This window comes from Ascaphus truei, chromosome 3, assembly GCF_040206685.1.
Source record: "Ascaphus truei isolate aAscTru1 chromosome 3, aAscTru1.hap1, whole genome shotgun sequence".
Classification (NCBI taxonomy): Eukaryota; Metazoa; Chordata; class Amphibia; order Anura; family Ascaphidae; genus Ascaphus; species Ascaphus truei.
Window position 1 is genome coordinate 407,133,466 of NC_134485.1, and position 12,527 is coordinate 407,145,992.

The 12,527-nt window shown below is 42.6% G+C and overlaps 1 protein-coding gene across 3 annotated transcripts in view; it reads left to right on the top strand.

Annotated features, from left to right (window-relative positions):
- RAB30 (RAB30, member RAS oncogene family) overlaps positions 1-8,885 on the top strand; it is a 152,543-nt gene extending 143,658 nt beyond the window's left edge. For all 3 annotated transcript variants that reach the window (XM_075592599.1, XM_075592597.1, XM_075592598.1), the window contains one exon: positions 4,617-8,885. In XM_075592599.1, the coding sequence (XP_075448714.1) occupies positions 4,617-4,867 (251 nt within the window). In that variant the 3' untranslated portion in view covers positions 4,868-8,885. The remainder of the gene's footprint in view (positions 1-4,616) is intronic.
- The last annotated feature ends 3,642 nt before the right edge of the window (positions 8,886-12,527 follow it).

The following is a 12,527-nucleotide window of genomic DNA, read 5'->3' on the forward strand; positions in this document are numbered from 1 at the left end:
AGCATAGAACTTTCTCTGAGCTTGCTAGGTGCTATCTGTTGTTTAACACTAAAGGCTTTCCGAAATACCACTGGTGCACTTGGAGTGAGGCATCTATTAAGATGTGGGTCACACAAGTATTTTCCAGTGTCGGTTGAGAATTTGTGTAATACGAGCAGAATATCCATTGAACTTGGTAATAAATTTGACCCCATTGTTGCTAGATTCAGTGGTTTTAACAGCTCAACCCATTTTGCCCGTCTCTCTGCTCAGACAGTTGGATAAAGATTTCTTCAGAAGTTCGGCTCTACTTCTGGGCCTAACCTTGAGATAAGACGTCTGGACAACATCACAGTTAAACCCCTTTGCCGCAAATTGAGACATAATCAGACGTGATTGCTCCTCAAAGATTTCGTCAGAGGAGCAGTTACGTCTAAGTCTATAAAATTGGCTGAGTGGGATATTATTATTAAGCCACTTATATATATATATATATATATATATATATATATATATATATATATATATATATAGTCAGATAAGGCAGTTGGCACTCCAATAGGTGCTGGTAAGCCACAGGTGCACGTCCCATATAGAGAATGTAGTTATACGTTACCGTTCCAAGGATTGGTAAACAAGAGACAGCACTCAAAGTTGAAAATCAAAGTGTATTAGTGAAAGCAAAAATACATCCAGAAACCCAACGTTTCGGTCCTACAGAATGGGACCTTCCTCAGGGGGATACAAAGGATTCTGTAGGACCGAAACGTTGGGTTTCTGGATGTATTTTTGCTTTCACTAATACACTTTGATTTTCAACTTTGAGTGCTGTCTCTTGTTTACCAATCCTTGGAACGGTAACGTATAACTATATATATATATATATATATATATATATATATATATATATATATATATATATATATATATATATGTGTATTTGTTTTTCTATATGTGTATATATATATATACACACACACACGAGAATGCACTAAGGAGTTCTAGGGGGTTGCTGTGTCTTTCACAACTACCCCCAATTTTGTCCGCCTAAAAAAACACATCACCCGATTAATCTGGACCAAAAAGAAACCCAGAATAAGCCCCAATGTTGTAATCATGCCAAAACTAGCAGGTGGCCAACAGTTTCACACATCAACTCCTATTATGACGCGACACAGATAGCACAACTAGTATTGTGGTATGGTTTCTCCTAACATTATCAGATGGGTGTAGATTAAGAACACCTTTTCCAAACCACATTCTATCAGATCCCTTCTTTAGCTCCCAAAGTCCCTCAGAGGTCTACACGATATTCTTCTGCTCACATCCTGCCTTCTGTTATGGGACACAGTTGGCTCGAGAAAGGGACTTACAACTTCCAGTTCTAATATGTTACCTCTATTCCATAATCCGTTATTCAAACCAGGTTGCGAAACAGGCAATTTAAATTGGTGAATAACTAAAAATTTCTCAAGAACCAGAGATACGGTGACCAGACATCCCTGTTTTTAATGAGCTGTCCCGGTGCCCCAAAAAATTGTGAAAATTTCCTTTTTTTTCTGGGCAGTACCGGTTATTAATCAGCCGGTGTCCTCCCGGGTTTGGGCGGGTGGGAGGAGGATGCCGATGTGCAGCCGATCACATTGGAACAGCTGTAGTTGACAGGGGGGAGGAGGAGAGCAGGCTGTCTGGCTTCTTGGCAGCAGGTGGCGCTGCAGAGCATTCCTGCTCTGAGCTTTGCTGGCAAGTGTGTGTGTGTGTATCTGTGCTGGTAAGTGTGTGTGTCTGTGCTGGCAAGTGTGTGTGTATCTGTGCTGGAAACTGTTGTGTGTGCGTATCTGTGCTGGTAAGTGTGTGTATATGTGCTGGAAAGTTTGTGTGTGTGTGTGTGTGTGTGTGTGTGTATGAATGTGTATGTATCTGTGCTGGTACGTGTGTGTGTCTTTGGTGTGTGTATGAGTTGGTAAGTGTGTGTGTGCTGTTGTGTGTATTTGTAATGCATATGCGTTTCATGCATTATGTGCATATATATGTTTATATTTAATGTTGTATATGTTGAATCTTAATGTGTATTTGTATATGGTATATGTGTGTTAAACTAATGTTGCATTTTTGGTATGTGTGTATATGGTGTAGTGTTTGTGTGTATATATAGAGGAGAGGGGGGATAGAGGATGGAGACTGGGAGAGGGAGTGGGGGAGAGAGGATGGAGAGGGAGTGGTGGGGAGAGAGGATGGAGAGGGATTGGGGGGAGAGGAGGGGAAGAAGTGGGAGGGAGAGAGAGAGGAGGGGGGGAGAATGGAGAGGGAGGATGGGGATGGAGAGGGAGTGGGGAGAGAGGATAGAGGAGGGTAGGAAGAGAGGATGGGGGAGAGAGGATGGACGAGAGGATGAGGCAGGTGAGAGAGTAGGAGGCAGGTGTGAGAGGATGGGGGAGAAGGACAAGAGAAGATGGGGAGAGGGACGAGAGAGAGAGGAGAGGATGGGCGGAGAGGGAGGAGGAGAGAGGATGGGAGGGAGAGAGAGGATGGGGGGAGAGGGAGGATGGGAGGGAGGAGGAGAAAGGGAGGAGAGAGGATGGGGGGAGGGAGGAGGAGAGAGGATAGGGGGGAGGGAGGAGGAGATGGGAAGATGGGAGGGAGGAGGAGAAAGGGAGGAGGAGAGAGGATGGGGGGAGGGAGGAGGAGAGAGGATGGGGGGATCGGGAGGAGAGGGGACAGGGAGGATAGAGGATGGTGGAGGGATGGGGGGAGAGAGAAAGAGCAAAAGGGGGAGCGCCGTTATGTACTCTAAAAACAAATCTTATTTATACATTAAAGAGATTAACCAGATTACCAAAATTGAACTGTTCCGTTACATGCAGATTAGACACTTTATTTCATCCTACTTTGCTAAAAAGCTTTCTAGCTGTAGTACTTTATTCAAAAGAGTTTGTCTGTCCTATGCCGTTATGTAAGGTCTTGATCTCTACACCCTTTACCAATCCTCATCCCACCCTGCCTTGAGAGAGACATGAGCTGTATCAAACATTGAGAGGCTGATTTGGGGTGACGTTTACAAGCCTTCAGTCTGGGAAGATGTATGTAGATCAGTGGTATCAGGCTCCATTAACTCAGCCACAAAAGAAAACAGCTATAAAGTACTTTACCGCTGGCACATGACTCCTGATTGATTGAACAAGGTGTGGGAGCGGATATTACGAGTGTGAGGGGGGGATGCGATATTAAGAGTGGGGAGAGGGGGGGTGTATTAAGAGTGTGAAAAGGATATTAAGATTGTGAGGGGTATTACAATCTGTAACACAGTCACACTTTTCCAGAACAAATGCCGCAACAAGAACTTTGAACTACATTGTGAGCACCTATAAAACCTTGAAATATTTAACCACATATGCTAACGGAAAGTGAAAGGGACACAATTAAATGTGATTTGAAAGTATGAATGTTCAAATTCTATTGAAATTAATGCATTCATTCTCCTGCTCCAAACCAGCTTTTTATGTTTCACTCGCCTGGTCATTTTCTTTAGGCTGCAGGAGGTTATCTGCACCAAATGATCCATGAGCCTCTCTTCCACTGCATGGGGAGAAACTATTTCCACTAATGATTGTGTGCTGTAAAGTGATATTGGATTGGAAATTTAATTTGGGTTTATAGAATGCTATGGCAATGGGAGAAATGCAGTCTGTTTGCAGCTAAAATATAAATTGTTCAATTGCAAGTGCAATGCATTTTGGAATCAGACCGTGGCCCAGAGTTATTTACTTTGGAGAAGGACAATATACAAGTAAAACCTGATTACGGCCCTGTAACTCGTGCATTATTCATCTCGTCTGCAGGAGAACATACAGTACTTGACCCCCTTTTCCTCTCTCACTGACACCTCATCAAGTTAAAACCTTTCGGGTAGAGATTGGCCGATGCTCACTAAGCGCCGATGCGGGCTATGGCACCTTAATAGGACGTGGACTTGAATGGCAGTAAACACTGGATCGGGGCGTGCTCACCCATTTCAGCGCTTAGTGAATCTCCCCCAATGTAATACAAGACACCAATGATAAAGTCACGTTTGCTATATGCTTTGCTGTCTATATTAATGGGCTCTTATTCCATATATAATAAGCTGCCAAAAATCTACTCTGGTGCAATTTGTAATGTGCACATTTACATAATAAATTTTCTAACAACCACATTTGTCACAGCCACCTCTGCTGGGACCTGTTCCATTTATCTACCACCTCTTCAGCGAAGCAGCTTTGTCTCCTGTGTCCTGTTAATATGCTTCCTCCGTTTCCTAGTATGACCCTGTTCTATATCTTTGTTTTTGGAAATGCTATTCATAGATTTCAGGTCTTTGAAGGTATTTACCATAGTTAAGAATCAAATAAGAGAGAGTCTAAGTTCTCCTAGGGGTCTTTTTGCTGAGATCCCAAAAATGCTTAATGTATTGTTAATGTCCATTATCTTCCACTGCGGAAATAATGATTTGGAGCTTATTAAATATACCACTAAGTCTCTTCTATGTATGTTCAAACTACATTCACGTTAATCCCTGCTGGGTTACGCCCGTGTAAATGTTTAAAGCCACACAGGCGTGTCCAATTATTAACACATGCTTTTGTTTATTTTAACTCTAGGGAATAAGATTGACCTGGCAGAAAGAAGGGAAGTCTCCCAGCAAAGAGCTGAAGAATTTGCCGGGACTCAAAACATGTATTATCTGGAAACCTCTGCCAAGGAGTCGGACAATGTGGAGAAACTCTTCCTGGACTTAGCGTGCCGCCTGATCAGTGAGGCCAGGCAAAATGCACTTGTGAACAATGTAGACTCCTCTTTGCCAGGGGAAGGGAAAAACATCAGTTACTTGAACTGCTGTAATTTTAATTAGGAGATGGCATAGCTGAAAAACAAACAAAAAACACAAACATTCAATGTGGGCTAAGAGTGCTTGCTGAGGTCTATTCTCTCTGGCAGGAAGTTCCTGTAATTTTTACGTGCTGACCCCCGCCCAGGGTCAGTTTCTGAGCTTAAGCATGGAGGACCGCACGCTTCTTCTGCAGGTCACTGTAGCAGGGCGGTGTACAGTTTGTTACATTTTGCAGGTTGACGTTGGTTTACCTCCGTTACTGCCAGAGGTTTCCGATGCGGGTGACTGGCAACGAATGGGTTATAATTCCGCAAAAACAATAAACGATACACAGAAGGTGCATACCTGACAGTTTTTTCTACTAAAAAAAAATGCATTTTCAATAAAGTAGTTAAAAATGTAGGCTGCTCAGACGGTGATAAGAGTCACATGTACGCAACGTCAGAATTGTCAGAATTTTAATGTTTTTGACCCACAGGAACTTTCAGCAATTTTAAATACATAAGACAAATGTAATTTGAGGCTTAAGAGAAACACATTTTTCACCATTGATTATTACGGCACAACATCAATATTTCCGCTTGGTTTAGTATTAACATTGTGTGTTTACATACATCTCTCTGCATTGAGATGATTGAAGCAGCAGTTCATGTTTCTCTCTCAGATCTGGAAAATGTAAATGCTCAGTAAAATATAACTCGGTTTTACAACATACTTGTGACTCTCCCAGAGGCTGGGATAATAACAGAGAACAGATAACTGAAATAATATTCTTGGAGCACCCCAACCAGATCTTGGCTGTCTGTTTCATTGACCAAAAATGATGGACTCTCTTCCATCGGTTGCAGGCTCTCCTTTGTTGTTTCCATTTGGTGACTGGAGAGAGAAGCGTAGGAATGTGCAGTATGCAAAGTGGCAGTCAGAAAATGTAATTTCTTCCATGAGCCTGGGAAAAGGGGCTATTGATGGGAGTGTGTGTGTGTGTGTGTGTGTGTGTGTGTGTGTGTATATATATATATATATATATATATATATATATATATATGTATATATATATATGTATATGTATATGTGTGTGTGTGTGTGTGTGTGTGTGTGTGTGTGTGTGTGTGTGTGTGTGTGTGTGTGTGTGTGTGTGTATGTGTGTGTATGTGTGTGTATGTGTGTGTATGTGTGTGTATATGTGTGTATATATAAAAGCTCAGGCCAGAAATTACAAAATGGGAGTGCAAACCTTATCCAATGGAACACAAGTCGTATGAGACCAGGCAGTTTGTACATTGCTAAAACGACAGATATACTACACTTAACGGAAGCAAACAAAGTCACTGCATATGGAAACGTCAAGAGATGGCATAGCCATGCTTTCTCTTGCTGTACAACTTCCATGTTGCATGGATCACTTACTGTTTGCTAACCACCTCTACAGAAGCCTTTTATCAAACTAACAATGTTTAGAATCATGCAAATTCTAACACCTGTATCAGTATGTACTTGTCATATGTAAAAAGGTAGATAATCATCCTTCTTAAAGTTGATGTTGAACTCAAAGATGCAGTGGTTAAATCAGAGGTGGGCAACTCCAGTCTTCAAGGGCCACCATCAGGTTCTGTTTCCAGGATATCCGTGTTTCATCACAGGTGGCTCATTCAGTGGCTCAGTCTTCGCAATGACCTGTTAGTGGCCCTTGAGGACTGGAGTTGCCCACCCCTGGTTTAAAGGCACCTCACACTTGACAGAGATGTATCAAAGTTTAGGTCCGGGCGGCGTTAAACTCTACACCCAAGGTATCTGCATAAAATATAAGAAAGGTAATTAGGTACTTGACATCAGCACTCTTTGAAGTAAAGAATATTTCTTGCTCCAGTTCAAGACGCAAAGATCATCGGTTTGATAATCGACCACCCGTAATGTTTAAAGTTGCATAGTTAGAGCTATTAATCCCGATATTACAACACGGCTACTGTTCTTATAGTAATTAGAACTTGACTTTAGAACTTGACTGCAAGTTCATTATAATATAGAATATACCGAGACATTTTGAATCATACGGCTCATAGTAATTGCCTAACTGCACCGTATAAAACTTTAATAAATTGTGGCAAATCGCATAACATAATGACCTACAACTTTGGACTTCAAAGTTCATTTTTGCAGGGGTCTGGAATGTCCTCCCTAATTTGGAATGCTGCTTTAATTAGATTTTGCTGACAAATTTATGGTTATTTTTTTTATTAAAGAGTTTACTTTATGTTAAACATTTCTTCTCTCTATTTCATTCCTTGTATAATTTTTCCAGTTTGGTCTAGTTATGAAGTAGATTGTGTAATTACTAGGGCTTCTACATGTGCAATATATCACAAGCTGTCAGTAGGTCCTTAATGAAATGACATTTTTATTGGTTCTATATTTGCATGAATTTTTAAGCGCAAGTCAAAATTTTACAAAAGAGAAAAAAAATCTAAAAACTCATTTTTGTTTTCTTGTAAAGTACTGAAAGGCAGAATAAAAAGAGTAACACGACTGTCATTTCTTTGCAACTGTGTGTCTGTATGTAACAAATGAAGGATGAGAAACACATGCTTTATCAAATGTAACCATTTTTATACATAATGTACTTTTTATAGTCCCTGGATTCATTCCCTTTTCTTTCCCCAAGTTTGTGCTTATTTCATCTATGTTAATATACTTTTTGGTCCAACCCTCCTCACTGGAAGACCATTCTATAAATTGTCCACTTTGTTCAGAGAATAAGGAAATGGTGTTCCTTCTGTAGCAGCTTTTGTCCTTGAAAGGTATTTGAAAGTAGACACAAGTTGAAATTCTCTATCACATTTTCTTCTAACATTTAAAACCTATACAATTGCGCCCAATTTTGCATGAAATACTGTACCTGTTTTATTCTCCTACTACACATATATTTTCCTGAAAATGTGGCCTCCAGAACTGGACACTGGGTTCTTTGTCTTACCAGGGTCCTGTAAAGAAGTATCAAGCTGCTCACACTTCTGTTAGTGATTTCCATCACTTTATACTCCATCATTTCTCTATTTTACCACTTTTATGCTTGATTGTTTTGGGCAGTTGTAGGTTATTTCGATTGGCTTAAAACTCTTAGAGGTTGTGAATACAACACCAGCTACCAAAATTGACACTTCTCCACTACTGCTGACGTAGAACTTTGGACTAAATTGATTAAATATTAATTAAACACCATTCTCTTGAATGGACATTAAGAATCAATAATGGCTGTGTCATTTTAGTGAATCTAGTCCTTTGGATATTTTTGTCTTCTTTTACAGTATGAGGCTAAAGTGAGATTGCATTCCTGTGAAAGTAAAAAATAAACTTATCTTTGCTCCTGTTGTAGCCAAGTCTGCAATAGTAGATTATCTTGTTCTCTATGGTCCTATTGAAATATATATAAAAAAAAAAAATAAGTTGACCCTATGAAATGTTATGTAGACCAGATAGGAAAAGACCAAATTGTACTTTTATACTAACCACGGTCTGGGTTCAGTGTTTAAAGGCATTGTCTGATCATTTTATTGTGTTGTGTATACTGTTATTCTTATAAGATGCAGACCAATTGATATCTTCTTTTTAACTGTATTCGCCTTACCTGCAAATTCCACCCGTATTCATTTTTCTACTCTGCCTTTCCATCAATATTGATGTTCCTCTCATAATTTCTTCATTTCATACCCCAAAGCAGATTTTGTGTTAGTAAGAAACACATTTTTTTGTGAGACGCCTTCATTGTGTAAAGTTGGTGTTGCTTAGGAAATGTAAAACTTTGTATAACCCCAGAGTCTGATGCCATGATTTATTTAAATAGCTTATACAGCTGAAAGTAATATACATAAAGCAACCAATGCAGAACAATGGAATTGTCAAAATCTTGATCTTATTTCACATTTATTAAGAATGTATTTGGTATGTGCTTGATTATTGCTGTATTACTTAGATGCATTGGATCACACGTGTCTTTTCATGTCAAAATAACCACAATTAAATTTGTGAGGAGGAACGAATAACATTTGATTATAGTGGAAATGTTTTTTTTACTGCTTGAATTTTTACATTTTGTTTAAATATTGTACGTAACCTGTAAGTCATCAGGGTGCTAGGCTGTATGGGGATGGGTACTGTAAGTTACGTGTAGACCAGCAGGATGCTAGGTTGTATAGGACAGAAGAAACTGAGAGGTAGTGAAATGATGGCACTTTATAGATAATTGGTCAGACCTTGTCTAGGCCCAGATCCCCAAACCTCTGTTACGTCACGTAACGTGATGCTAACATATTAAGATATTTATTCTATTAAACTAAATTGGCCGATCAAGCAGTTTTCGGACAAAATTCCCTATTGACCTCATTGGGAAATTTCGGCCAAAGACAATCTGATCATCCCCATTGGCTGATATACTGTGGAATTAAGCCCTCGAGTAATGCTACATCCACAAACGATAATAACATAACGTTAAGTCATGTTTTCTCCCGTTACGAGCATTGCATTTACTATAATGGCCGTTAGGGACAATGTCATGCAAATGAGGCATTATTATAACATTGCATATCCACAGTCTGCTCAGGTTAATGCAGGGAATTAACATTACGTTAGTTAGGGCAAAGATAAACTTGGTGTTTCATGCAGATCCTGAAATAGGGATTTTGCAGGTTCTGGATGGCTGTAGCAGCAGAGTTAATGAAGATAGTTCTTTACAGCATTATTTCCCTCTCCTGTCCCTTGCAGCTGAAGCCCTATTTCAGGGTCTGGCTTGGAGCAATACTAAGATTTTCTTAACGTCACATTATTGGAAGATAACGCACCATTATGCTACAATAATGTGATGAGTTTATGCTAATGAGATTTAGAATGGGCTTTGTTTTTACATATAATTAGCTTTGAGGACACATTAAACTCAGTGAACATAACTTCCGTTCCTGGTGTAGCCATGTATCCTCTTGGCTACTAATCTGCTTTGCCTAACACATAAGCCCTGGTACCAGTGCAGTCAGTGTTAGGGTTAATCTGGGTTTTCCCCTGCGATAAGCAGCTTCCTTGAGTGACGGGGGTGGACATAGGGCCTGTGTTTTGCCCAATCGGGCTTATGCCTGAGACCTTCCACCTGGGTACAAAAGGGGCTGTAGATCCAAATTCTAAGTTCTGAGTGCTGGAGAGACCCTCTCCCTCGGGAGTGGGGTACTGCCCCTTATTCTGCCAAGGAATAAAGGATCTAAGGATAGACCTTTGGGGCCTCAAGGTCCTTTCGATTAGTCCAGGGACCCTTGGAAGAAGTATATCTGTTGTATCTTGTTAAAGGATAAAGAGCTGTTCCTGTTTTTACTCCTGCCTGAGAGTGCAGTTGATCAGAGGGAGTACCAGAGAGCTTTCCTGCAGGGACTGCAGCCAGTTCTGCTGGGGCCTGCGGGGAATGGAGGCGCTGCACCAAGTAAAGAACTGAGAAGAACCCTAAAGCTTATCCTGTTCATCCCCACTAACACCGGTGGACACTCGGTATCCTGTAAGCCTAGCAGGTGAGCAGCACAACAACACCAGGTAACAGTGAAATCTCCCAGGGGGTGGGGGGAACACCTGTTACATTTGGAGGCACTGCTGAGATCATAATCAGTACAGACTTTTACAGTAAGAGAAAGGAGATATGCTCCTGTTATGTACCGAGAAGAAGGGGGGGGGGGGCAGGTGTAGTGTCCAGTGGACTCGTGCTCAGCAAGGGACCAACTTCCCCGCCAGTGGAACTGCAGCCTGTGCTGCTCCATAATGTGTTCAAGTTCATCTGCTAAAGTGTGCTAGTTCATGCCACCCTAAGGACTGATGTGTAGGGCACCTGGAGGGGGTGTTTAGGGATCCTGGGGACCCAGAAACCTCAGGAAGTGGACTATAGCATCACGGTCCAAATGGATGGTGTTCACAGTATGTTTGTTAGTGTCCGAGAGGGGCTCTCGAAAGTTAGGAGGCCAGAATCTCTGTTTGATGAGCTACAACAATACTATTAGCGGTCCCCAGCACAGGGAGCCGAAGTGTGCTATATTTGAGCTGTTCATATGTGTGGAGTCCTAAGGGACTCTTGCCCAGCAAGGAATCACCTTCCCCACCAGAGGATCTACAGCACGTGAAAATGGCGGTTCCCGCCAAAATCGGGAGGACCACGTGGAGAAGTTTGCACGATACAAGCTTCTATTGCAAAAATTGGGTTTGGTTCGGCGCGAAACCTGAAGCCGCACCCACCTGCTGTGAGTGGCTTGACACGAATGTGAAGTCGCGCCTCCCCATAGTGTGCCTGTACTCCTGGATCTACCAGGGGGAGGAGGCACAATGCTAATGATCAAGTGAGTGTTACCACTAGGTGTGTAGCCGAACATGTTTACCGCACCATCAGTTGCACGTGTTGAGTCAGCAGAGCAAGAGCTAATAGCCACTATTCCCGCGCAATACTCTACTATGGCCAAGTGTATTGTATCCCACTACAATTGAAAAGGAAGAGTTTCCTGCACTGCACCTGCCCCGACTGTGATTTCCCGGGTGGAGAGGTGAGCCTAACATCCAAGTGCCACTGGTGTGGTACTCCCCACCTAAAGCCTAAGGTGTCCACCACCCATGCCGGTCCAAAAGGAAGATGTACCGTACCTACAGAGGCGGGCGAACTGGACCGCATCTTCAGGAGCGGACGCTCCAAGGGACTTGTGCGTTCCTGTTCCAGACCCTAAAAAGGACTTACCCAGTGAGGTGACCACCCGGGAGGAGGCTGAGGCACTTCCGCTGGTGGTGCAAGAGCAGGACGGCTGCCTGCAAGCCGCCACCAGCAATATCGAGGTGTCCCGGTCCTCTTCCCCAGGGGACGTGTCCCACACAACGTCGGATGACAGTGAAGGGAGGCGTTTCATTGTGATGCTGCAGCCGAAGTGTCACCAAAGTTCTGCTGCTGTGGAGACGCCCATCCTCGAGTGAATGAGAACGGACTTCCGTAATGATGTCATCAAAGGTGATGGTGCATCCGGAATGGAGGAGCACCAAGGCCTTGGCGGTTCCTCGAAAGGCGGCATTGGACGTGCCTGCTCCCGGCCAGGAGAACCACGTGGGCCTGCCAAGGACCAATGGAGCGGTGAGAATTTGTTTCCTTCCCAGGTACTAGCGGAGGGATCCATCGGAGAGGTACCGACCGGTACATCTTTCCGCACCGCAGATACCAACACCCTTCCGGTGCAACCGAATATTGTTATAGCGGAGACAACCACCGACTGACCTGTTTTTTACAAAGGCACCACGATCATTCCAAGGGCCGAGGGCGTAAGACCTCTGCGGACCCTAATAAGTACAAAGTACTGGAAGTAACAGGCTGTGGTAGACATACCGAGAGTGACACACCCAGAGACCTTGCGGAGTTTAAGGCCTCAACAGACATTGCCCAGGACAATCAGGAGGTAACTACATCTGACCAGGACTGTGGAAAGTGAGGTGTGTTTGATGGTGATCCTGCTGGGGGAGGAATGGCTGAGTAGATAGCTTTCTGCAGAGAAGGGTCAGAAAGGTCGGAAAGATCAGGGACACTTTCTAGAGCGACTTCCGAATCTGATGTGTCTGTATGTAACGCAAATGTGGGGAAGGTATTGTCGTGGTGGGACCCCATGTTTAAAGGGTCTGTCCATCATATGAAACG